This window comes from Poecilia reticulata, chromosome 21 (genome assembly GCF_904066995.2).
Source record: "Poecilia reticulata chromosome 21, P_reticulata-male-v2, whole genome shotgun sequence".
Classification (NCBI taxonomy): Eukaryota; Metazoa; Chordata; class Actinopteri; order Cyprinodontiformes; family Poeciliidae; genus Poecilia; species Poecilia reticulata.
In genome coordinates, this window is record NC_088850.1 from 16,946,278 (window position 1) to 16,970,150 (window position 23,873).

General features: G+C 41.5%; 1 protein-coding gene across 4 annotated transcripts; it reads left to right on the forward strand.

The window, feature by feature from the left end:
- Nucleotides 1-1,141: 1,141 nt before the first annotated feature.
- On the forward strand, nucleotides 1,142-23,425 carry mgab (MAX dimerization protein MGA b). 4 transcript variants are annotated; one of them, XM_008398341.3, is made up of 22 exons: nucleotides 1,142-1,570; nucleotides 5,255-6,431; nucleotides 7,850-8,315; nucleotides 8,442-8,529; nucleotides 8,659-8,793; nucleotides 8,877-9,002; nucleotides 12,376-12,489; nucleotides 12,683-13,025; nucleotides 13,899-14,106; nucleotides 14,187-14,352; nucleotides 15,247-15,419; nucleotides 15,540-15,768; nucleotides 15,892-16,112; nucleotides 16,249-16,434; nucleotides 17,343-17,571; nucleotides 18,480-19,072; nucleotides 19,163-19,254; nucleotides 19,335-19,380; nucleotides 19,513-19,677; nucleotides 20,553-20,664; nucleotides 20,742-21,392; nucleotides 21,840-23,425. In XM_008398341.3, exons 2-22 carry the CDS (start codon nucleotides 5,284-5,286, stop codon nucleotides 22,631-22,633), a joined length of 6,285 nt encoding a protein of 2,094 aa, XP_008396563.2. In that variant the 5' UTR covers nucleotides 1,142-1,570; nucleotides 5,255-5,283; the 3' UTR covers nucleotides 22,634-23,425. The 4 variants fall into 4 exon arrangements, with proteins under 4 accessions (XP_008396563.2, XP_008396565.2, XP_008396566.2 ...); XM_008398343.3 differs by having other exon boundaries at nucleotides 15,895-16,112; XM_008398342.3 differs by lacking the exon at nucleotides 1,142-1,570 and adding an exon at nucleotides 1,597-1,910.
- Nucleotides 23,426-23,873: the final 448 nt, after the last annotated feature.

A 23,873-nucleotide genomic window follows, 5' to 3' on the forward strand; every position in this document is an offset into this window, starting at 1 on the left:
GGTGTTGACAAAAACTAGGGACAAATTTCAATGGAGTTGGAAAATATATAAAAATGATTTTTAATTCAATTTATTGATACCTTTATAATTATTTATATGACTACTTATACTTAATTGTCATAATATATAATTTTAGTATTTCTTTAATTGTTTTAAACTATTATAATGTATTGAGTTCTGCTCCTGGACAAGGGCTTTTACAGGCATCATCCACCGACTACAATGTTTAAAATAAAAAAATATTCAGCAAATACCTGGAAAATATACATTGTTGTGCTCACATGACCCAGGTTAGTTTAGTCAGATATTTGAAAAAATTATATTTTGTGTATATTTTATTCAAATTTTGTGCTTTATCCATAGGACCTGTTTTGTCCCTATTCTCAAGAATCACTGCTAAATTATTTTCTCTGCTGTTTTATGGTTACATTTATTGGTAGCCTTTTCCTTTTCTAAACATTGTCTTAATAGAACACCTTCAACTTTTGGAGAATATTTATGTGACTTCCTGTGTGATAAGATGGCACAGAAACAGAACTCGTCTTAGGAAGGTCATTGGTCAAAGCCCAAAAACCTTCTATAACTAAACAGGTCTATCAGGAAGGTAACAAACACTTCCACACGGAAAACTACAGCTGGTTGAGCTCATGTAAGCTCTACACAGCCTATTCTGTTTGCTAAACTATAGCTGACTTGAGGAAATCTTTAAGTCAATACTACTAGAAGGAAGTTTATTTGTTGTGTGTTTTATTTATGGATATTGCATTTCAATAAAATTGTGTAATGTGACGCCTATCATGCAAAGAACTGCGTTTAATAGTGGGATTATTTTTATGGAGTGTGTTAGCATAAAATATGTCAAAATTACGACATGCAAAGATAATTCGGTGTTACTCTAGGTGACTGACGGGGTTTTATAATATATTTTATTCTTTAAAATCAACCAAACAGAAAGAGAATTTGATATTTTCCCAATAAATAAATTTGGTTGATGATTTTGTTTTTATATTATTATTTATTTTTGCTGTATCCGCGCGCCGCCATCTTAATAAATCCCCTAGGCCAATCAGCTTTGACGGCATCTTGCTTAGGCTTAATACTTTAAATTTAATTATGGTGCCAAACGCTGACTCTTTGTGGCAGTTACTTATTTAAGATAGCATATGAATGTTTGCGCCTTTGCTTAGAATTACTTTATAAAATACGTTTGTCTTGTTTTTAGAGGTATTTACACCACGCTACAATGAAGGGACCGACGGAGTTGTCCAACGGGAGAAGATTGCCCATTGGCTACTGGAGCTCTACGGCTTTGCAGAAAGTGCGACGTCATAGCCCCGGAGCACGGATGTGTGTGTGAGTGAGTGAGTGAGTGGGGCAGTGAGGATTGTGTGTGTGTGTATGTGACTCACAGAGGGTGAGAATGGAGATGAGATCGAAAAGGTTGAAGAAGTAAAGGAAACCCACAGGAAGAGAGGCGAAGTGTCACGCCTTTTTACAGTAAAACCCGGGAAGCAATCAACGCAACTTGCACAGAGTTGTACGTACCGGCTCGCCGACCGGGGAGCGCGAGGTGAGAGAAAAGGGGAAATAGTCAGAACAACCATAATGAGCTCGTGGATGGTGCTGGACTCCCGCTTTCCTCGCTCTGGCGGGTCGGGAATCACGCGCCATTGGAGGGGGTGATACACACCGTGCATGCGCGTTTGGCTCACAGCAGCGTGCACGGGTCGATCGATGCGAGCACAGCGGCGTGGCTTTCGGCCTCCATTTGCCAGTTTGTGTTTATGTTCGAGGAATTTACCGAGGTTCGTCTTGGCGGCCAAGGCGACACTCAACAGTTGGGGTTTCGCCGCAGACGTCATTGTTGCACGGTGCTTGTTTGACACGAGGTATCGGGACTGCGCTGGGAGGTGAGGTTTTGACGAAACGTGCAACTTTTCCAACTCTGTGAGCGGCGGAGCGGGCGGCCTTCCTCCCTGCTGCAGCGTGTGAGAAAGAAAGCGCTGTTGTTTAACTACTGATATTAAAAGCCCGACTTCTTCTTTTTTTGGACGGAAAAATACTAACGCCAATACCATTTGTGAGTAAATGTCGTAACCAAGATGGTAGTAACCTGTGTAATCCTGTCTTTGCCTTTATTAACACCTTTATTGTGGAGCATTTATTTGCCTGCTGGTGTGATTACACCAGTGTTGGGGGCAGGATAACAACAAGAGCAGGTCACCTTTCTGCTTGATGACTGCCATTCACGAAGGTGATTTTATTTTTGTTTTATTTTATTTTTTATTTGTTTACGGAATAAAAACAGGCCCGCGTTTCAGCTTCGGACTTAGCAGGGTGACACCAACCAGCCGATTGGTCGGGCAAATAAAACACTTTTTGTTGTCTATTTTTAAGTCTAAAATTTTTGGAATGTAAAAAAGAAGTTGTCATTGGACACTTAAAATATTTATTTCACATCCGGTTGATGGATTTTAATTTAAATGTTGAAAGTGAAAATGTCGCCATCGCGTGAAACTCGTGGCCAAATGGACTAAGCGTAGCATTAGAGCTATGTTAAGTTCATTTCCTATATGTTGGATGTTTTACAAATACAGATTTCACATATCAAATGGTAGAACTAGTCAACACTGGCTGGTCCCAGAGGAACCCATAGTTTTAACGTTGTCGCCGTACTGATTTTTCCAATGGTGTGAACTAGTCTCTCGTAATGGCTTTGCTGATATGCATAAGTTAAAAAAAAAATGCAGTTTGAACATTTTTTTCTTGTGGGAGCACAGCATCTCCAGTTTTGTGCTTAATTTTTGGGTGTAATGTCTGCACTGCTTGGCTGTTGGGATGTCAGCCCTATCTACTTCCTGCTTTGTCATCCACCAACTACCCACCTTGTAGTTAACATTGGCTTATCATGGTAGGGTTGCTTTAGGTTTCTTGTGCTAGTTTCAGTGCCTTGCAAATTCGTTGTTGCAATTGAGCTTTTCCGCATTTTGCCACGAGAAAATGTATGCAATGCATGTCAATACTTTGTCGAACCAGCTTTTGCCACAGTTGTAGCAGCCAATCTTAAAACGGTTTCTCTCTAAAGGCTTTGTACTCCGAGAAACTAAACTGTTCTTCAATGCCAGTCAGATTGGATGGAGAGCATCTTGGAACAATAGTCTTCATGGCTTGGCGCAGATTTTTAATGTTATTTTGGGTTTGGGGTTGGTCATGCTAGCAGCTCCACTGTTGTCCAGGATGAATGTTTAGGGTTGATAACCTTGTTGAAAAATGAAACCTCTTGTTTCCTGCTGAAGAAAGCATTCCCACAGCATGATGCTACTGTCACCGTGTTTGACAGTGAAGATGGTGTGCTCAGGGTGATGCATTTCTCATCCATTTTTAACTCATTTACATATGGACTCATTTGCAAAACATAAAAAGCACAATTTAAGATAATTATTGTGCTTTTTATTGTTATCAGTCAGTCATGGGAAATTCAACTCTTTTCAGAGAACCGGCTCTTGTGGCTCCTCGTTCGGCCCCTAATTTATCATCATCTGTTGCATCATATTTCAGGTTAACTTGGCAAATGTGAATGTTTAGTTTGTCAATAAGTCCTTCTGCATTTAGTTTTTTTTTTCTTTAGAAGCCTTATCCCTGCCTAATTTTATGTATTTGTGCTGTTGTGAAAACAAGCATTGTGACTTTAATGTAATACAAGGGTCACCAAACTTTTTCCTGTGAGGGCCACATAACTTCTCCCTTCTCTGGTGGGGGGCCGGAGTCAGTTTGTAACAGAAAAAGTGTGATGATTGTAAGAGTGCTTAAATGTAAAAATGTATTGTTTTCCAGAAAACACAATCAAATAACGTTCCCTGGGTTCTTCACAGAACAAAAGTCAGGAAATAAATAATAACACTATTAATTAAATAAATAATAACCAAATAACCCTCTCTGGGTTCTTCACAGAATAAATCCTGGAAATGTTATAGTCCATATTTTCTGAACTATGAGCTGCACCGGATTTTAAGCCACAACCCCAAAGTTGTTTTTTTTTAAACCAGTAAACATTCACATATAAGCTGCAGATATATCTGCCTCTCCAGGTTTTCCACAACGATGCAGCAGCAGAGGGGGGCGGACACCCAAAATTTGAGACATAACAGGTCAATTGATTATCACATTTATTACGGTTGTAAAAAGAAAAAGTTGCCAAGTTTAGATTTAACTGAACTGATTACGGTAGTTTCCAAACTGTAACAGTAAAAGTGCTGATCCTTCGTTTCTGCTACTAGCATGTGCTAAATGAAAATGGGCACCTTCTTCTTCTTCTTTAGATTTCAACGGCAGCTTGCATCCATTATTGTTGCACTACTGCCATCTACTGGATTCTAATATCTATACCTCAAATTTTCATAATGATCCCAGTATTATAAAAAAAAAAGAAAAATCTTCTTTTTCCCCTCAATGCCATTTAACTGATCAACAACATTCTCAAATTTCAATTCCCTATTAAAACCTAATTCCGTTTCAATGGGCGCTTTCTTCTTTTATTTCCAATTTTGACTTCCAATGATTCACTTCCTGCTAAAGAGCCCCCTGGTGGTTGAAGAAAAATCCACATATAAACGGCTTATAGTCTGGAAAATACGGTATATGAAAAAATCTGAATGCTCTCTGGTATTGTTCAGGGGGCCACACCAAATGTGGAGGCGGGCCATAGTTTGGGGACCACTGGTGTTATATTTTATTCAAAATTTAAATTTTTATTCAACACTGAAACAAATAAACAAATGTATTGTAACTCCATACTTTGGCTTCTTCTTTGCTATTCCCAATATTTAAACCGCAGCCAGATGTTGCTTTGTTTACAGGCGCTGGTCATATTTAGGGTTTTTGCGACACACTCTCCTCATCACTGTCTACTGACTGAGGTGACAGACAGATTCTCCACCTGACTGTCGCGTCTGTCCCTGTCTCTGTTTCCACATAATGGTATGATCCCATATAATCAGGGACCGAAAACAAATGTACGCCACACTTTACTGGTTTCTCTTTTTCGTAAAAACTTTGAAAACCATCTTTTCCTGCTGTTCTATTAACTAAAATCATAATAAAACACATTGAAATTTGTTGTTGTCACATGACAAATTGCGAAAACTATCAAGAAGTGCGTTTCCTGTCGCGTATGGATAACCTCTGAACAAAGCCGTAATGTTCCAGTAACATTATTATCCTTGTTTTCTTTTTTTTGTTTTTTGTGTTTTTTCAGGAGCAGTGTGATGATCAAAGCCGTTGGTGATGCCTGCCTCGGACTCTGAACTCGCAGCCATGGAGGTCAACCATGAATTGGAGGAAGAGGAGGGCAACTTGCCCAATGTTCCGCTCGCAGACCCCCCTGCTCCTGTCCCTACTTCACCTCCCTCCTGTTTAACCACTGCAAAGCCCAGTTTCGCCACTGATGCCACAATGGAGGGCAAAGCCATCTCCGTGGCAAGCAATGAATGTAGTTCGGCTCTTTCTTCACCTGCTGAAGCTAAGCCTGCTGTTACGCCCCCTCCAATACTTGAACAGACTTTCGACCAAAGTCCTGCTACCTCGCAGATGGCGTCTGCACCAGACCCCCTAAAAAGCCCAGGAGCAAGTCTGCTTTCCATTTCCGATCCTCCACCGTGGGTTCCCACGTTGCCGCCTTCCGTGTTCGGCTGCCAAGACCAAGAAGAAGATTTCCCCGCTGTGCTCACCTTCAAGGGCGTTTCTGTCACGTTGGAGAACAACACCATATGGAAGCAGTTTTGCCAGTGTGGAACCGAGATGATTCTCACTAAGCAGGGTCGCCGCATGTTCCCCTACTGCCGCTATCGCCTGGCCGGTCTGGACCCTAATCGGATGTACAGCCTCGTCCTGTCCATCGTTCCGTCAAGCCCGTTCAGGTATCGGTGGAACATGTCTAGATGGGAGGCCAACGGGCCGACGGAGCACCAGTCTCAGGGCCTGATCCGAGCCTTTCCCCACCACTACTCGCCCTGCCTGGGCTCAGACTGGATGAGCTGCTTGGTGTCGTTCTATAAGCTCAAGCTGACGAATTGCTTCCAAGATCAAGAGGGTCACATGATCCTGCACTCCATGCATCGCTACATTCCTAGGCTTCACATCATTCCGGTTCTGGACGGGGCGGCGCCGACAGCCGACAAACCCGTCGTCATGGGACCCGAGAGCATCACTTTCACGTTCCCGCAAACGGAATTCATGGCGGTAACGACTTACCAGAACTTTCGGATCACGCAACTGAAGATCAACCATAACCCTTTTGCCAAGGGCTTCAGGGAGGACGGGAACAACTCCCGCCTTCAGAGAATCCATCCACCTGCTGTGAGTTCAGAGACCCAAACGAATCTCCTGAAACCTGCTGAACCCGCTGAGCAACAGGAGGAGGTGATGGATCTGAGGTGAGTTGGCATGGCTTCTCCTGTTATTTCTCTTTGTTATTAAATTAAACATTTTAGACTACTGAAAATGTTTAGAAGAAAAGCAGTCTACATGTTTGTGTAAGTGAAAGAGAAGTGACAATTATAATTCAACTCACAGAATAGGAGTCGATTACATATTATTTTGTGTGCGTGTAATTTTGTGTGTTTATTTTTAATTTGGTATGACTTGTGTATATCTTCATTATCTGTTTTGCTTATGGTTTATTCTGATGACACAGAAACATAATTGCATGTTAAAGTGACACAATACACTTCCGGAGTTGTTCACAATCCATTAATAATGAGAAGAAGAAGTTAGGGTTGGGTCTAACCCTAAGTTTAATAAAATGTTTCAGAAGAAAAAGTGTCAGTTTTGGACATATGTAATCCACTGAATGGGGGGGGGGGAATGTGGTTATGATTATGTTTTTCACTGTTTTTGTAAAACCAAGTTTGACTGAAGAGAGTTTCACCCACTATTGTTTAATTTTGTAAACTTATTTTCATCCACTTTTGAGTGTAGTACAAATCAAATTATGCAATTTGATTTCTACATGGGGACAGTCCTGCCTTTATTTCATTTTACGTTTGATTTTGCTATAGTTGGACTCAAAATCGCCGCTTCTATCAGAGAACCTGCAGGACATCTTTTGCTTTTAACTTTGTGGTAGTCTTTGGATTTTAAATGTTAAAAAACTGGCCTGATCAGTGCGTTGCTACAATATATTGAAATGGCGTCGGATGGCTGTGTTATTGGGTAGTAATCGTACAAGTTGTACCTTAAAATACGGCAACTTATTCTTGCTCTGAGGAACAAGCAATAGCTTTTGCTAACAACAATCTGATGCTGAAACTAATTGCTGAGAACACTTTCTACTTCACAGTAGTAGAAAGATCTTATGATCTTATGTGATCATAAGATCATAACCATCTTATGCTGCTTAGTTAACTGATAACCATAGCAGATTTTTATCCATTATAACTAGTCTGGAATGTACTGGCAAAACCAGGGACGCATGCGTGTTGCACGCTGTTAAAGACTTAAAATATTTGATCACATGTATACCAAAAACCTGAAACTGTTGGCAGTTTTAGACTTAATGGTGATCTTTTAATTGGGAGTTTAATGTTGAAAGCACTGGATGATTTGCAGTGGGTACAACTAATGAAAAATAACAAATAAATCAAGAAGAGGTGGCAGTGAAGCTTTCTAAATCTGTTCAAACAGCTTCATAACATGCAATTGTGTGTGGACGTAGTTAGCATTCATCAATAGTTTCCCATCATACTCTGCAGGTGTCGTCAACCTGCAGCCAACCCTTTGTATGCATGACTCAGATCATTTTACGTATCGTTTTATTTGCTTGGTATTAATGATCATTCCTTTATTTGTGTAGCACGAAGAGTCAGGATCCCTCCTCTTCATCTGCAAATGCACAAGAGACCAGACTGGTGCTGAAGCCTATAATGTCCCAACCAGCTGGCGTTGGTGATGCATATGTGCCCTGCATCCGGGGCAAACATGCCCTGGGTGAGATCGTTCTCCTCCAGAACCAGCCTGCTGTTGAACCCAAGAAAGACGACACAGCCATTGTTCTTCTGAAGGCAAACTCAGGCGTAAGGAGGCCGCCTAAAGCAAGACCCAATAAGAGCAGCTCCTCAACGGGAACCCCGGTACGATCGATTGGGTTTCGCAAGAGGAGAAGGAGGAAGATCAGGAGTCGTTGGACAATGTACTATGCAAGGGCTTGGAGAAGGGCGGCTGCGGCTCCCAAACCGGCCCACAGCCCGTCATTGACTCTCGCCATGCAGCCGGAACTGGACGAAATAGAAGGCCTGCTGTTTGTGTCGTTCACATCGAAGGTAAAACTGCTAATAGGCGCATGTTTAGAAAGAGTGGAGATGGCCGTCTCTGCCACAATGAGGAAATATTAACTAGTTGGGTTGTTAAGATTATTCTCCTGCAGGCTTAATTGTTTTATTTGACAGGAAGCTCTTGAGGTTCACGTCAAAGACAAGCTATCAAACGCCTCATCGTCAGAAGCCGCCGTTACCACAACAGAGCCGATGGAGACAGGTAAGGAATTGAACAAGCTTTTTTTTAAATTCACCTATGCAAGAAATGTAGGAATTGCTTGTGTAAATGCATTTTTGTTTTTTTTACGTTTCAGCTGTATGATCTATGATTTTATTAATGTTGATGTAGGAGACTTGTGTAGCGTTTCTGTGGAGGAGAATCCAGAGACACAGGGGGAGAAAACAACTCGGTTGGAGTCTTTCCTCCTGGATGACCTGAGCGCTCTCAGACACAGACAGGTCATCCATCCAGTGCTGCAGGAGGGTGAGTTCATCTAAACGCCTAAACAAGCTAAAGTAAGACCATGTGAATTTATTCACTGGTTTAATCTCTTAATCTGCATCCAGTGGGCTTGAAGTTGAGTTCCTTAGACCCAGCCAAAGCTGTCGACTTGAAGTATCTGGGTGTTTGTCTGCCACCGCCTCCTTCAAATCTGAAACTCCAAACCAGCACACCAGGTTCATCGCCTGCTGGTAAGTTAGACAGATTGTGGTTTATTTTTATTTAAGCGAAAGCTCCAAATTTGATTAAAGTAGAGTCATTTGAAATGTAAGAATGTCTGTAAGAATGTCCAGCCACGGCTTAAAGTGAAAGAAAACCTACATTATCTCCAGATCTAACATTACAACAACTTGACTACAGTTTGAAATTTTTAAGTTTTGTCCCTATATTCGATGGACTCCTTAAATTATCTCCGAAAGTGGAACATTTTCTTTCCTTATCCTGAATCTTAGAGTTTTTCAGATAAGAAGGAGAAGTTCATCTGTCTTTATTTAATCCATAAAACAAAACTCGACAGCTTTGGCAGGTGTTGGTAGTAGACTGACTATGACGAATAGCCGTGCTCAAGGCTGAATGGATTTATGAATGGAGAAATGACCATCGATTCACAAATAGGAATTATAATTACTTCACTGAAGGTAGCAGATTTTTTGTCCACACAGGATATAACCTGAAATGTGTGGGTGAATTACAGTTTGCCCTTTTAAATTTGTGGCTCCTAAAAGAAGAAACTGACCTTAAATGTCAGCCTATATTTTGGATATCATGTAAATTACAGCCAAAGCAAATGTCAGATTCTCAAAAGACCAATACTGTTTTTGGCACAACGATTACCTGAAATAAACTTTGTCCACTAGAAGCTGATGAGGTGCATGTGCAAAATAATCTGGCAGGGATTGAAAATAACAAGATTGCAGATGATGTGAACTAGTTTTGTCCTAGGTTTCTTTACGTTTTTTTTCTGTGGCGATGACGATGTAGCTAAGCTACCAGAACGCCATCAAGTTCAGCTATCCGGTGCTGTCACGCAACACTCAAAATCAATGAGTTATGGTCAAGAAAGAACAAATGTATATTTTTTTTCCTTTTTTGATCTCAAGTGCAGCCTTGATCCGCTGGTACTCAATGCAATCTGCTTTGTGCTTCCAGTGCAGAAACTGGGCTGATAATCTCTGCACAACACGGGGATAAAAAGAGACTGTAAAGAATGAAAATGAAATGTTGAGAATACTTGGCAGATAAATTTATGCCTCGCCAAAATCTGCATAGATGTTACAGACAAAAATCTCTCTATTAGCTGTGTGTCCTCTCTAGTTCTTGCAGGAGACACAGATAACATAAAAATACCTTTTTCCTGGAAGCTTTTATTTTCACCCTGACTGTCAGTTTTGTACTTTCGAATTGGTTTCCACAGCCTGGCAGTTGTACGTAGATTACATCTGACGCGGCGGGGGTTTGCTACCGTCTGTGGACACACATCTCGGCCCAAAAAGAAGGGGCCAGTATTCAGCTAAAACTATAAAATAAGACAGATATTGAATTAATATTGTTTCATTGTGATTCTAGTGGCTCTCTGGAAATGGGTACCTAGAATTGATGTCAAATTAGGTGTACTGATGCTCTGGGTGTGTGTGCGTGTGAGAGTCGAGAGATCCAGTTGAAGGTGAAGAAGAAAAAATTTGTTTTTCAGTCGCAGAGCTACAACTTGGGTAGTCATTCCCAATCTTATAGAAAAGTGCAACAGCAATAAACTTTAAATGCATTCTGCTGACACAGACTTCTGTGTTGTCACGCCTTTGTAGAGGGAGGGGAGGAAATGGGGCTCGGGTCGGGGCTACGTGCTGTGATGTAAAGACATAAATAAGACGGACTGTTTCATTTACTCTCAAACTGAACTACAACTTCTCCAATCTCAGAGGAAATTTGTAATAATCCGTAGATCTGTAATAATTAAAGCCTGCAAGGTCTGTCTCAAAGGAGCAGTACCTCCACACACACACACACACACACACACACCGCAGCAGCAGCATGTCGGCTATTTCCGAACCTTAAATCGTTTAATGATGTACGTTCCTGGGTGGTTGGGGTGGTTTTAATTTGTACCTCGGTATGTAAATGCTGTAAAAATAATCGCCAGTTTAAGTCAAGTTTATTTGTATGGCACGTTTCAGCTAATGGGTAGTTCAAGGTGCTCGACATCATAAAAACATAATACGGTAACCAATTATGAAACGAGCAATAAACATTAGATTTTCTAAAATGCCACCATCAAGCAAATGTAAATAAAATATGTCAGCCAATGTTCCAGCTAGTGGAAATCAAAGGGACTCTAAACAGGAGAGTGTTTAGCTCTGACTTAAAGCTAAACATTGCATTTCTTCTACTGAAAAGTCTTCCTCACATTAAACGTCTCATTTTATTCATGTAAAGTTAAGCGCTGCAGCTCTTCAGTTAGTCCTCTGTAGATTTACCGGCATGTTTTGGTCCACCTGTGTGTCAGATTTTGTTTATACTACAAATGCTCAAACCATGGACAGGTGAGTTCACGGTGGGTGCTGAGCTGACCTGGTCCTGCTGCAGCAAAGCATCCCCAAGCCATGACACTTCCACTGCCATGCTTCACAGTCGGTGTGATCCTGTCTTTGGTTTAGACTTTTTTTTTTCCCAGAAGCCCTTGTCTTCTGGCAAAGGTTCCAACATTATCGCATCAGATGCAAGGACCTGCTGATGATATTTTAGCGTTTGAGACTTTTTTTTTCAGCATTGTGCCTTTTCCTCTATGGTGAACTTCATTGTACAGCCTAACTGGGTCATGTTGGCAGTACTGCTAAATGTCTCTTAGTTATTTACCATTTTTCATGTAGTAGAACGTCTGATTTTCAGTTCTTTTGAGTTCTCTTTTACTCCTTTCCCAGGCTGATAACCTGCTACAATCTTCTACCTGAAGGTCCCAAGTGACTTTTTGAGTCTGACCACAGTGTTCACTCTCACTTCAACAGTCAGGAGCACAAACCAAGCAAACTGTGTGACACTTAAACTCATTAAAAATGGGGAGTGGCATTTGGTCTTGATGAGTTAAACTTGTATGTTGTTTAAACCACAAATGTCAAATTTTAGTACCTTTTGGAGGGGACCCCCCACAAAAATAAAATCATCTCCATTTTTTATTCTTTTTTAATATACCTGTGTTTCAGACTACTGCTAATGCTGTCTAATTATGTTATAGAATCTCAGATTTCACAGGGTTTTTTCTTTCCCCACATAATTTTGTATTAATTGGGGAGAAAGCCAGCTTAATGCCTCACTGTTTCCTGCTGATTCAGTAACCTCCATCCTGTTGTCACCCCCTCAACCAATTAACAGCACACTTAATCTCCTAATTAGTTTTACCATAAAAATCAGCTTTAAAACATGTTCAGGGTGTCTTTAGCAACTGATGCCACTGGTTTAAGGAGATTAATGGAGCCACTTATGTTTTTTTTTTTTTTTCCTTTTTTTTTTAACGTCGTGTCTGAAGTACCAAAGATTGCTCGGAGTTGTAACTCGGCGTTTTGTCTTCCGCAGATGAGGAATTGCCCTTTATCTCCAGAACAGGAAAAACAAAGGATGTGACAAAAATAAAAGGATGGAGAAACAAGTTCGCAAGAAGCCAAGAAACATCTGCTTCTAACAGCGAAGGTAAGGCTTGTTTCTCTTGCAGCTTCGGGGGTTTCTTTTATCAAGCAGCGGGATTAGCATAGTCGGTCTAATTACCAAAAGATTAACTGAACTGAAACCAGCAGCTTAATGCGTTTGTGTCTGATTCATTATTCTTCCTAAATAAATTAAAATTTCCTTTTTTTTTTTTTTTTTTTTTACTCCCTTCCTGAAGGATTACAAAAGAACATGTCTGCTTTCTGCAGCAACATGTTGGACGAGTACTTGGAGAACGAAGCTCAGCAAATCAGCGAGCGCGCTGCCGCGTTCTCCACCAACCCAGAGGACGCTGTGGCCTACCAGCTGCCCGCCAGGGGCTCCAGCTACGTCAAGACCCTGGACAGCGCGCTCAGGCATCGGAACGCCGCCTCCAGTGTCTCAGGCAGGCCCAGGAGGCCGTGCCCTCTCTCTCGTAAAGCCTTGGCTCAGACGTCTCCAACCACTTCTGAAGCCCCAGGTCAGGCCTCGGATCCAGACGCTGCTGCTGGGGCCGGTTACGCTGACAACTACTCACGAAGGTAGGAAGGAGGCATTTGTCTCCGCCTGATGCTCAATATTTTGGCACATTTTTTCTGCTTAGTGTGTCTTGAGAGAGTAGCTCAATTGGTTGTGGTGAGATTTCTCTACTGTCTTGCTTGTTTCTAAATCCTATGAGGGATAATTTATGTCTGTGAACTCAGGTTTGTTTAATACTTGCCATTAAAAAAAAGAAAAGGACAGTTTATATTTCTGTTTGCTTTAATAATAAACCTGCTGCAGCAACGAAGCTCTCTACCATATTTCTATCGTAGTTCAAATCATTTAAATATGTCGGTTTCTGAAATAATCAAAATCAGAAATTTACATTAAATTCAGATTGAAAAGAATCTTTTTTTCTTTTTTTTTTCTTTTTTTTTACATCTCGATTCCTTTTCTGTTATTTAAGTTGTTAGTTGGTACATCTAGGATACCAAGGCTGTAAAAAGTTGTGAGTTCAAAACTTAAAATTTCGAACAAACGTATGTTAGTTTCGAAGCTCATTTCATGAGCTGCTGGTGAATGACTCAGAGGAAGTGTTGGCTGGTGCAACTCTTAGCTGCACACTGCCAGTCAGCTGGCTAATGGCTACTTTGACTTTTTCTCTCTAACAAAAAGACAAATTTCTAATTTCAGCTTCTACCTTTTTACTTCTTAACTTATCAGATTCCAGTGTTAGCATATTCAGTCTAATTACCAAAAGATTAACTGAACTGACCATATAAACCAAGCTTGGCTTATATTTGGCGTTTTAATTAATTAATTTTTTTCTTCACTTCAGATGATTATTTTACGTCAAACTTTGTTCTGGCTGTACAAGTGGAACATGTTAGAAATTGAAAAGCTGTAACTTGTTGTGTCTCTCTCTGCCTCAGGCTGCCGTCCAGCCAGTCGGCAGCCAATCAGAGAGCTGCGGCGGAATTCGGCCAGAGCCAGGGTCCGACCCACAGAGCTGCAGGCTTCACAAAGATCCAGCTCAGGCTGCTGCAGATGGAAGATGCAGCGTTTAACCAGGGCCTGAGCAGAACACATCTGACTTCAGAAAGACTCTCGACGGCTCTGTCTGTCATCATGAGCAAAGAGGTAACAAAGACCGGGCAGAAAAATGTTTGACCTCTGGGGTAGAAGAGCCTTTTCTTACCACATCTCTCTCTCCTTCAAAGAGGGGATTGCCCAGTGAGCTCCCATTTCGAGATGACTCCGTAGGACCAAAGTGTGGTCAGGACTTCTGCAGGCTGGGCTGTGTGTGTCACAGTGTGAAGCAGCTGAACACACACCCCGACCACTGCAGACAGCCTGAGTGCATGTTTACCTGCAGCTGCCTCAGACGTAAGATCCTCCAGATGTTAAATCAAACCCACTCTGATTACTGCAGGGTTTTTATTTAATTATTGTACTGACCGTCGGAGTAATAGGCAGCGTGGATACTCCTTAAACATTTTCACATTGTGTCACAACCACAAACTTTAACATGTTTCAATGTTAGTGGGATGTACAAACACAAACTGGTGCAAAATTGGGAAGTGGAAGAAGGTTGCATTGTTTTTTATCATTTCAGACATGGCTCAGGTGTCAAATATAAACAGAATGCCAGACTAGGTGTAGCTTCTGTGAAGAGTAAAAAAAACAAAGAAAACATAAAATTAAAAGCTGAAATAACAGTAAACACTTGGCGTACGGTCGCAGACCTTTTCTCTGCTAGCGCTACATCTCTAGTGATAAAAATATTTTCCCTTTCTTGGAAAACAGTCAGATAGGATACAAAGTGTCTAAGCATGACTTTCAGAGCTGTGCCACAGATTTTTTTTTTTTTTTTTTTAGCATTCAGCTCTGGACTTTGACTAGGACATTCTAACTCTAGAAAATGCTCCCATCTGAACCTTTCCTTTGTTGTTCTGCCTGCCTGATCTGTTCCTTTCATGAGAATTTTTGTTCACTCTTGTTCTCTTAACAAACCTCTGAACGTCTGGGTTTATACTGAGAATAAATCACACACAGATTGATCAGTTTTCAATATTTTAGTTTCTAAAAAAATCTTTATTTTAGATCAAGTTGTATAAAATCTTCAGCAAAACAGTTTCTAAAGTAAATGCTTTTATTTAAAATGTCACATTTTCCCCTCCTTCAGATATTTACAACCTGCATTTGATTCTCTTCCTGCTCTTAATCCAGATTTAGTAGAAATTAGTTTAATTCTGTTTTCTTTTGTCCCTTGTCATCCAGCTCTGATGAACGCAGAACAACCGGCCCAGAATCGCTTTGGCTCCTCTGCTGCCAAACTGTGGAACCGCAACATTCATGACGCAGATCTAGAGCCGCTTTACACTCCCAAAGTGGCTTCGCCTCCTGCCACTGTGAAGTCGAGCAAAACCTGGACATTTTGCCCGGCACCTCCGGTAAAATAATGTTTGTTTGTTTTTTTCTTCTCTTGAAGCCAATTGAGTTCCACCAATTTTTCTTGATATATTTAGTAGTGATGGAAAAGAATAAGTTAATTAACATAATTATGATTTCAGATGCGTGAAGAGGACAAAGATCCCGTTTATAAGTATCTGGAGAGCAAGTTGACGTGCGCACGCGTCAGGGCGTACAACAGCCTGCCGCCTCCGGTCGTCACCCTGAGCACCGCCCTTTTTGATCAACGGGACAAACCGGCGCAGAACGTCGGTAAACCCGTTGATAAGCCCGTCAATAAGCCCGTCCTGAATCAGGAGAACGTTGCTGACCTGACCCATCAAAAGCCAGGTAAGGAAGTTAAATTAATACTTGGACACTTAAAGACTGCTCTGTGACTTAGTATTTCACCACCCACTGTTATATTTGAGATATTAAACGTATGAGTCGATCCATATTTCTGTGTTTATGCAGCAGATGTGGATACAAGGCCTGTTGCAGCGAAGGTGAAGCAGCAGATCCAGATCCAATCCTTGTGTCTGTGGAAGGCCGACCGCAAAATGGTGCTGGAGGGTTTGTGCGACCGCATGAACCAGAACCGGCTCCACCGGCGTTTCTACATCGGGCCCTACCGCGTCAACCCTTTGACCAGAGTCACCTTGAGGAAACCCAGCGGCACCATCATCACCTACAGGGTGGGTTTGTGTTGTCGCGTTGCGTCAAATGGAAAAGCAAGCCGAGTGTTTTGCTGTTGTTTCTATGGATGTTTTATTGGCTAAAGGCTAAAAAGATTTTTTTTCTTTCTTTTTTTTAAAATCCAAATGCTTTTAGATGAAGATCAGTAAACCGGAAAAAGTGAGCGACTGTGAGGATGAAAGCGAGGAGGAAGAGAAGTGTGATGGAGATGCTGAGGAAGAGGTTGCAAAGGACCACGGGAATCAGTGTGGGGAGACCTGGGCTGGGAGGCTGAGGGCCTGGATAAAGCAGCCAGGCCACCAACTGTCCGGACTCATCCAGGTACATCAAGGCCTATAATGAACGCTGTGTTTTGATTTATTTCCCATCATCCTCTTTTCATGTAAAGATACCTCTTTAACCTCGTGTAGTCAAACTCTGAGAAATGCAGGACTAAACGTCTGAGATAAATGTCAACATTGAGTCAGAATAATATGTCGGCCATCTTACAATAATAAAACATGGACATTTCCAATTCATATCCTATTTTATTTTTAGAAAGAGAAAAAAAAGCAGTTTATAATGTGTGAAACATTTCTGTTATTTTCACATGAGTGACATGTATTTTTGTTTATTTTGAATTTTTCAGCATATAATAATTAAATATTCACCTTATCAAGCCCTTTATCTAAAAGGTAACAGAGACTGTAAAATACAGCTGGAAAAATATGTGAGGAATAATTGTTTCTTTTTAGAGTTTTACAGAACTAAATTTATTTAAATTTATATTTATAAAGGTTTGTACATTTCCTTGGATTTAAATGATTTATTAGGATTTTGTCATGATGTTTTAAAACACATTCGCCTATGTTCCTCCATTTAACCTTTAGCTGTAATGAAAGTCTTATTTTACAAGAAATTGTAAAACAAAAATCTCTCATATTAATCTGGCATTTATGAAAGAAATAATTTTGGTAATCCTGACTGCTCCAAATCTGAGTAATGGTTAGCCTGGCAGTGACTTTTATTGGTGGATGTAATGAGATGGTTTAAACTGTACCATCTGTATGCAGTAGGTAATGAGTTTGGTAGGTTATTTATAATTGATGATACTTAAATTGATAAGTATTATCAATTCTGCATAGTTAGTTGTGTTAACAACTTAATAAATTTATGCCATGGGTTATAGCAATCATCCCTGATGGATAGATTATTTATTATTTATCTGTTTGGTTTTGTTTTGCTTTCAGGTAAATGATAAGTACTACAATCGGGCCATGCTGTCACTCGGCAGCATCGGGTCTCTGCATCCAGCCAATCGTCTTGCAGCCCATGTCACGGGTCGACTGTGGACCGATAAAATCTCTCAGGTGAAACAATCAGAGGACTTCAGCTCCACACCAGAATCCCTTCATGTAAAAGCCACAAAGATATTTGTTCCTCCGGTTGTGGATGAGAAGACGACACAGCAGACCAAAGGTGAGATTGGTCCCAACAAAAGCACTTTTCTGTGACGAGTACAGGAAGTCAGCAGTTCAGAAAGCATCAGGCTGCTCTCAAGTTTCAACCATCCTTTTGTTTTTTCTTGCGTCTTGTGAGTCAGGGGTGTCCAACTCATTTTCATATTGGACCACATATCAACATTATGAACATTCCCAAGGGCCACTGCTGCCAGAATGTAATGATGAAGCTCATTTACAAACTGTTTAAAATGTTAATAAATAACTGTTTCTGTATTCGATGAGTACTTCTTAAATAAAAATATTGAACATCTTTTCAAATGTTTTTTTGGGGGTTTTTGCTGTCAAATTATGGATTTTGTTCTGATTAAGAAATATTTTCAATTTTTCAGTATTTTAATGATGTTTAATGTGACTTTTTGATGCTCGCCATATTGATCCTTGAAATAAAGAGAGGTTAAGGCAGCAGTGTCAAATGTAAAAAGTACTGCCACCTACAGGTGGGAGGTGGCAGTAATTTAAACCCAACCCATTTTCTTTACAGCCTTGTCCCTTAGTGAGGCCGGGAGGGGTTCTGGTGCCTATCTCCAGCTAACGTTCCGGGCGAGAGGCGGGGTCACCCTGGACAGGTCGCCAGTCTGTTGCAGGGCATTTAAACCAAATATTTTTGACAATTTTTGCAGAAAATTTGCAATAAAATAAAATTCCAATTATGCATAAGCTCAAAAAACTGTAGGTAACTGTTTATTTTTACATAAATGCCTCAAAAAATTGCAAAAAGCTATAGAGACTGATTGATGTAATTTGCCATTCAGAGAATAAAGGGCGACATAAAAAGCTATGGCGGGTCTTGAGTTTCACACCTGTGTTATAAATTATCTTGTGGTTATTTCCCTAACTGCTGCTCCATGTTCTTTGCTTCCTCAGCCGATTTACACAAACCGCACTCTTTGAGTAATGGCTCCACGGCGCAGGGTTCTCAGAAGTCCCAGCCTGTCCAGTCATTTGGCCCAATCCAGCAGAACATCCACAGCAGCTCCACTTCCTCGCCAGTCTCCCTCACCGTCTCCCCCTCGCTGAAAAGCCCCAGCTTCCTGGCTAAGAGTGGGACTTACTCCTTCAGGATCTGTCCTCCCTCCACCCACGCCAGCGAAAGCCAGAGCCCCGCGGGCGTGGCCCTGCCGGGGGGCTTCACCCTCATCCAGCTCCTGAAACCCGGAGCTGACAAGGCCGGAGGGCAAGCGAAGCCCCCCGACGTCACCAGGAACCCTCCAGCTGAGGACAAAGTTTCTAACCTGAGCCACTTGGCCAAGGAGTGGGTCGGTTTTGACACCTTCAGCAAAGTCAGGACCTTACTGAGCAGCAGCGTGCCAGAGCCCGACTCCTCCTCTGAGAGGAAGATGTCGTCGGGGTGGAACGATGAAGAGGGCGACCTGGAGAATCAGCAGGGATCGCTCCATGGCTTGTCCTCAGAAGAAATGAGCTCCGACTTCTCAGACTCTGATGAATGCCAAGAAGACGTAAGCCCTTTTGTAGCCCTTTTGTTCCCCGCAGTAAATGTTTAATGTTTGGTATTGTCGATGGAACAGCTCTGAAATCTGTTTATTCAGGAGGAGATGGTGGACATTGAAACTGTCGAAGGGAAACAAGGAGAAGTCGTTTCTAAAATGAGGAAAGATGCTTTTGCGATATCACAAGCAAAGTAATGGGTTTGGACGTTTTCTCATTGAAGTTTCAAATGCTGATAAAAGTCTAATCGGGCTGATCTGCGTTTGTCTTCAGGGATTCTGCAGATGAATGTGGAGAAGTAAAGGATCTCAACGAACTGGTAACAGTTATATACTGCTAACAAACCCTTTTCTGTCCTATCAGATAGCAAATATTCACAAATACTTACGTTTCCTCTGAAAGTGAAGCACATCCATTGTCTTACGTGCATTTATTATCTCCTTTGTGTCAGATTTTAAATTATAACACTGATTCTGAAAACCAAAGGCCGAGGACACGCAAGAACCACTCGGCGCTGGAGAAGCTGAGGCGCTGTGAACAGCGAGTTCTGTTCGACAGACTGCAGAGTCTCCTCAAGGTGGAGTCCAGATCTTCCAAGCATCAGGTTCTCAATCTGGTCAGTAGTCATCCAGCAGTCCAGGTGGAAACCAGAGTTTTACCGGCATTTGTTTTAAAATGATGCCTTCAGTGGCCAGTAGTTGGAGGTTTGATTCATTCATGCATGTTTAAGAATCCTTGGCTCTCCAGTGGCAACCATTTGAGATAGCTTTACCATTTCAGTCTTGAAATTGCCTTGAAATTGGGCCTCTGTCTCTTTAAGAAGCTCCTGCTCTTTCCCACACGTCGTTTTCAACACGCCACAACAATGCTTCTTATTGGGCCATTAACCATTCTTACGAGCGTTGGACTGAGAAGTGGTTCGTTTGATGAGCTCAGCAAACTCAGTTCTACCGGATGTTTGCTAATTGCTGCTGCCGCTAGTCTGGAAATGGGGAAACTGTGGGGTGGAAACTCGGCTGGACACTGCTGCTCTGAGGTGGAGCTTTGTGAGAGCAAGTGTTTATGCACCCCAGAATGGTTGCCATGGGAGATTCAAGGATTTCTCAAACATAGATGAAAGAATCAGGTATGTTTTTGATGAAGAAATAACATTGTAACACAATATAGAACTCAAAAAAGACAATTTTACATAATGTTTTTCACTTTAAAGACAATTTCAAGACATCAGAATTCAAAAAGTCAAATTTCTTTTAAGGCATGTTTGATATATAACAACTGAAAGCAACAAAATTACTGGATTGTGCTATAAAATAACACCATAACCATAGAAAATACATAACAACCCTCATTTAAAGCCCACCCTATGGAATATGTAATGCATATAAAGAAATTATTTACTATTACAAGGATTTTTGCTTGCGACATCTACTCTTGGAAAGATCGTCAATATCTGAATATCTTCATCCTTCGTTTTCTTTTTGCTGTTTCTAGGCTGTAAAAGAAATTGAAAATCTGGGCAAGACAGCCAGATATTTTCAAGCAGAGACAACGAGGCTGCTTCAAGCTCAGTCTGTCTATTTGAAGAAGCTGTCTGTACTGGCCGGTAAATACATCGTGTTTGATTTGAGTACATGTGCAGGTATTTGTCAGTTCATCAGTAACTAACTTTCTGGTGTTCAGGGAAGCCCGAGAGCCTGATTCAGAGCAAGCTAAAGGAGATCTTTGAGCGGCAGAAGCAGCGCGAGAAGAACATGAAATGGAAGCCTTACTTTTCCCAACTTCTGCAGAGCAAGGCTGCTCTTCTTCAAGCCACCGCCCCTTCTTCTGCCCCCCAGCCCTCGTCACCGCCGAAGCCCGACCCGAGCCCCCCGGGTCAAGCCCATCTGTCTGAGGCGGCAAAAAGAAATCTACAAAAGCTGATGTCTCTGTACCATCCTTCAAAAAAGTTGGAGAAGACTCCGGAGCAGTCCGTCAATAACATATTCAAGCAAGACGTTCCGACTAAAGTGTCCATCATCGTGCCACGGCAGTTTGTCAAAGCGGCGCCGAAGACGGAGGCTCAGCAGAAAGAACCCGGAGCTTTGGATCAACCGGCTTCGAAGTCGGAGGAGAACCAGAAAGCGTCTGAAAATCCAGATCAGAACGCCGTACCCACTTCTGTAGCAAACGACCCACAGCTCCAGGACAAAATGGCCGTTGAGGGAGCGTCCACTAAGCCTGAAACGTCAGGAGCTAAAAGAACAACCATAGTCGTCCCTTCAAGGCCGCTTGCTCTTCCTCTGATTCGCTCCAAAACCGGCAGACTCATACTTCCCTCCTCCCTGAAACCACGTAAGCTAACAATAACATTTTATACTCATACTCTCATAATATGTCTGCCTCTCTTTTAATTGCAATATTACTAGTTATTTTATTTCAGTCTTTCAACAAAGTAAAACTCTTCATACATATACACAAAGAAATATATCCTGTTTGTTTATTTATGTTTGTTTTGATGATTGTTGCTTTTGCTGCTAATAAAATAACAAAATTCAGTTGAAGGTTGCTATGAAAGCAATCTGGGTTTAGTTAACGCCACAGCAGGGCTGCAAACGGAATAGGTGTACTTCTGTACAGTTATTGTGAACTATTCAGATTTTTTGATGAGACTGAATTTTGGGATTGTATTAGCAGCAAGTTGGAATTAAAAAAAGCTGATTTGAATTATAGATGGTAATCTTATTTATTAACATGTACTTGTTCTGTCAGTTTCATAAATCATATTGCATCTTCTCCCAGTTGGTCAAGGTTACTACACCGTGATGTTCATGGACTCCAAGATGAAGGGGGAGGGAGACGAGGCCAGCTCTTCAGCCACTGCAGAGCAGTCTCTGGCGGACCCTTCCAAGAGTTTAGTGAAAGCCTCCCCTGATTCTGACCAGCCATCAGATTCTGATCCAAAGAGTTCAGGCTCAGCGAGCCCCCTCGCTGATCTGGCCTTCCTCAACAAGGCGATCGCGTTACCTCCACTCGACCTACAAGTCAATGAGGCGAACCAAGGAAAGCCTGTTCCAATCTTGGTTAGAACCTCATCGGGTCACATATGTTTGAAGCCGGTAGGTCAGATCCGTCATCCTCCTCCTGCCAACCCCGAGCGAGATTCCAACCTCGACAAAAGCCGGCCGTCGAAGAGCCAGGTGTCCCGTCTGACTACAGACGCTACCAGAACCAAGTTGGCACAGACCAAGAGGAGTGACGCTTTTAAGCACAGGCTAGCTGAACTGAAGCAAGGAGACGTTACTGTGGAGGACATGAAGGTCAAACGAGGCAGAGGAAGGCCTCCGGGAAAGAAAACGGCACAGGGACGAGGTGCTGGTGTAAAGCGAGGAAGAAGTCAAGACTCCGACGACGACTCTCCGGTTAAATTCGCCATCGCGTCTCTCAAAAGATCCAGTTCACCAAACTCACAAGGGGAGGGGTTCACTTCCCGACCGCAAACGCGTGGCTCTCTGGGAAAGGACTTCCCCAGCGAAAAGAAACGCTCGTGGATAGACGTGGAAAAGGAGCTGGAACCGGACCTCGATCTGGTATAGTCTCTACAGGGTAAAGTTGGACTCATTCCTTTTGGTACCAAACAGCTCTCTGTCGCAGCAGCGTGATAGAACCTGACACTTTTACCTCCTGTACTGTTTATTGGTGTCGACATGACATGCAAGCTTCACCACATGTGCCTGTTTAAAACAAAAAGAAAGGGCCCTGGAAAGGTACCTAATGCTGCTGCTATTGTTGCTGTAGAGAAAAGTCGAATTCAAAGAGCATTACCTGACCTGCTGAATGTATGAAGTCTGTGCTTAAACTACCGCAGTCTGCTTTCATCAGGCTGTTTTCAAAATGAAATCGTCTGTAAATGTGACATGTTTTTTTTGTTGTTTTTGTTTTGTTTTTTAAATGCCTTACTGACTCGATTACGTTGTACTTGAACTTGTTTGTTAGCGTCATGCATAAGAGAATCAAAACTGAATAAAGCCTTAGGAGGGGAAATTGTACCAAACCATGAACTGCTACAATGACTTCTCATTTTTTACATTTCAAAAAATAAATGTATTTTTTTTTAGTTGCACTTTATATTTCTGGTAGAACTCAAGCAATAAGACATTTATTATTCAGCTCGTACAGAAACGCTACTGATCTCTACTGTGGGATGTTAGTCAGTGGTATTCCTTATGTATAAAGTTGATCTATAAGAAATAGTTTGTGAATATTTAGTTTCTTTGCTGTTTTTTTATGGAAGACTTTGGTTATGATTTTTTATTTTTTTTTGAAACACTGGTTGTTAACCTGACTGAGTAATAAAATATCTGATATTAAAAATGGGGAAAAAACTATGCTTACTCTTTTTAATTTTACAAACACTTGCTCAAAAATAGTCCATGTTCAGAGACACTATCTTAGAATTATATTTAGAACCCTGCTCAGTTGGCAAGTTTTTAATATTAAAAGAAATAACACTATCGTAAATAATAGGTAAACTTTTTTTTCACTCATTACATTTATGCTATAGTTCAACTAAGTAAAACGGAAAACAAAGGTGGTTGAATGCTTCAGTGAAGGTGTTTCTGTCACCTTTTGTTCTTTTTAAAATGGCGGCCATGGTTTCAGGTTTACTTTTATCAAACTGGAACATGCGTGAGTTTAAAAACCAATCAGTGAGACAGTACTTTATGCCGAAACATTGAAACAACCTCTGAATACATCCGCCAGGAAGTTCAAGCTTTCAGGTAGACGACGAACCAAAGTATACAACGTGTCTTGAGGAGAACAGATCCATTGTTC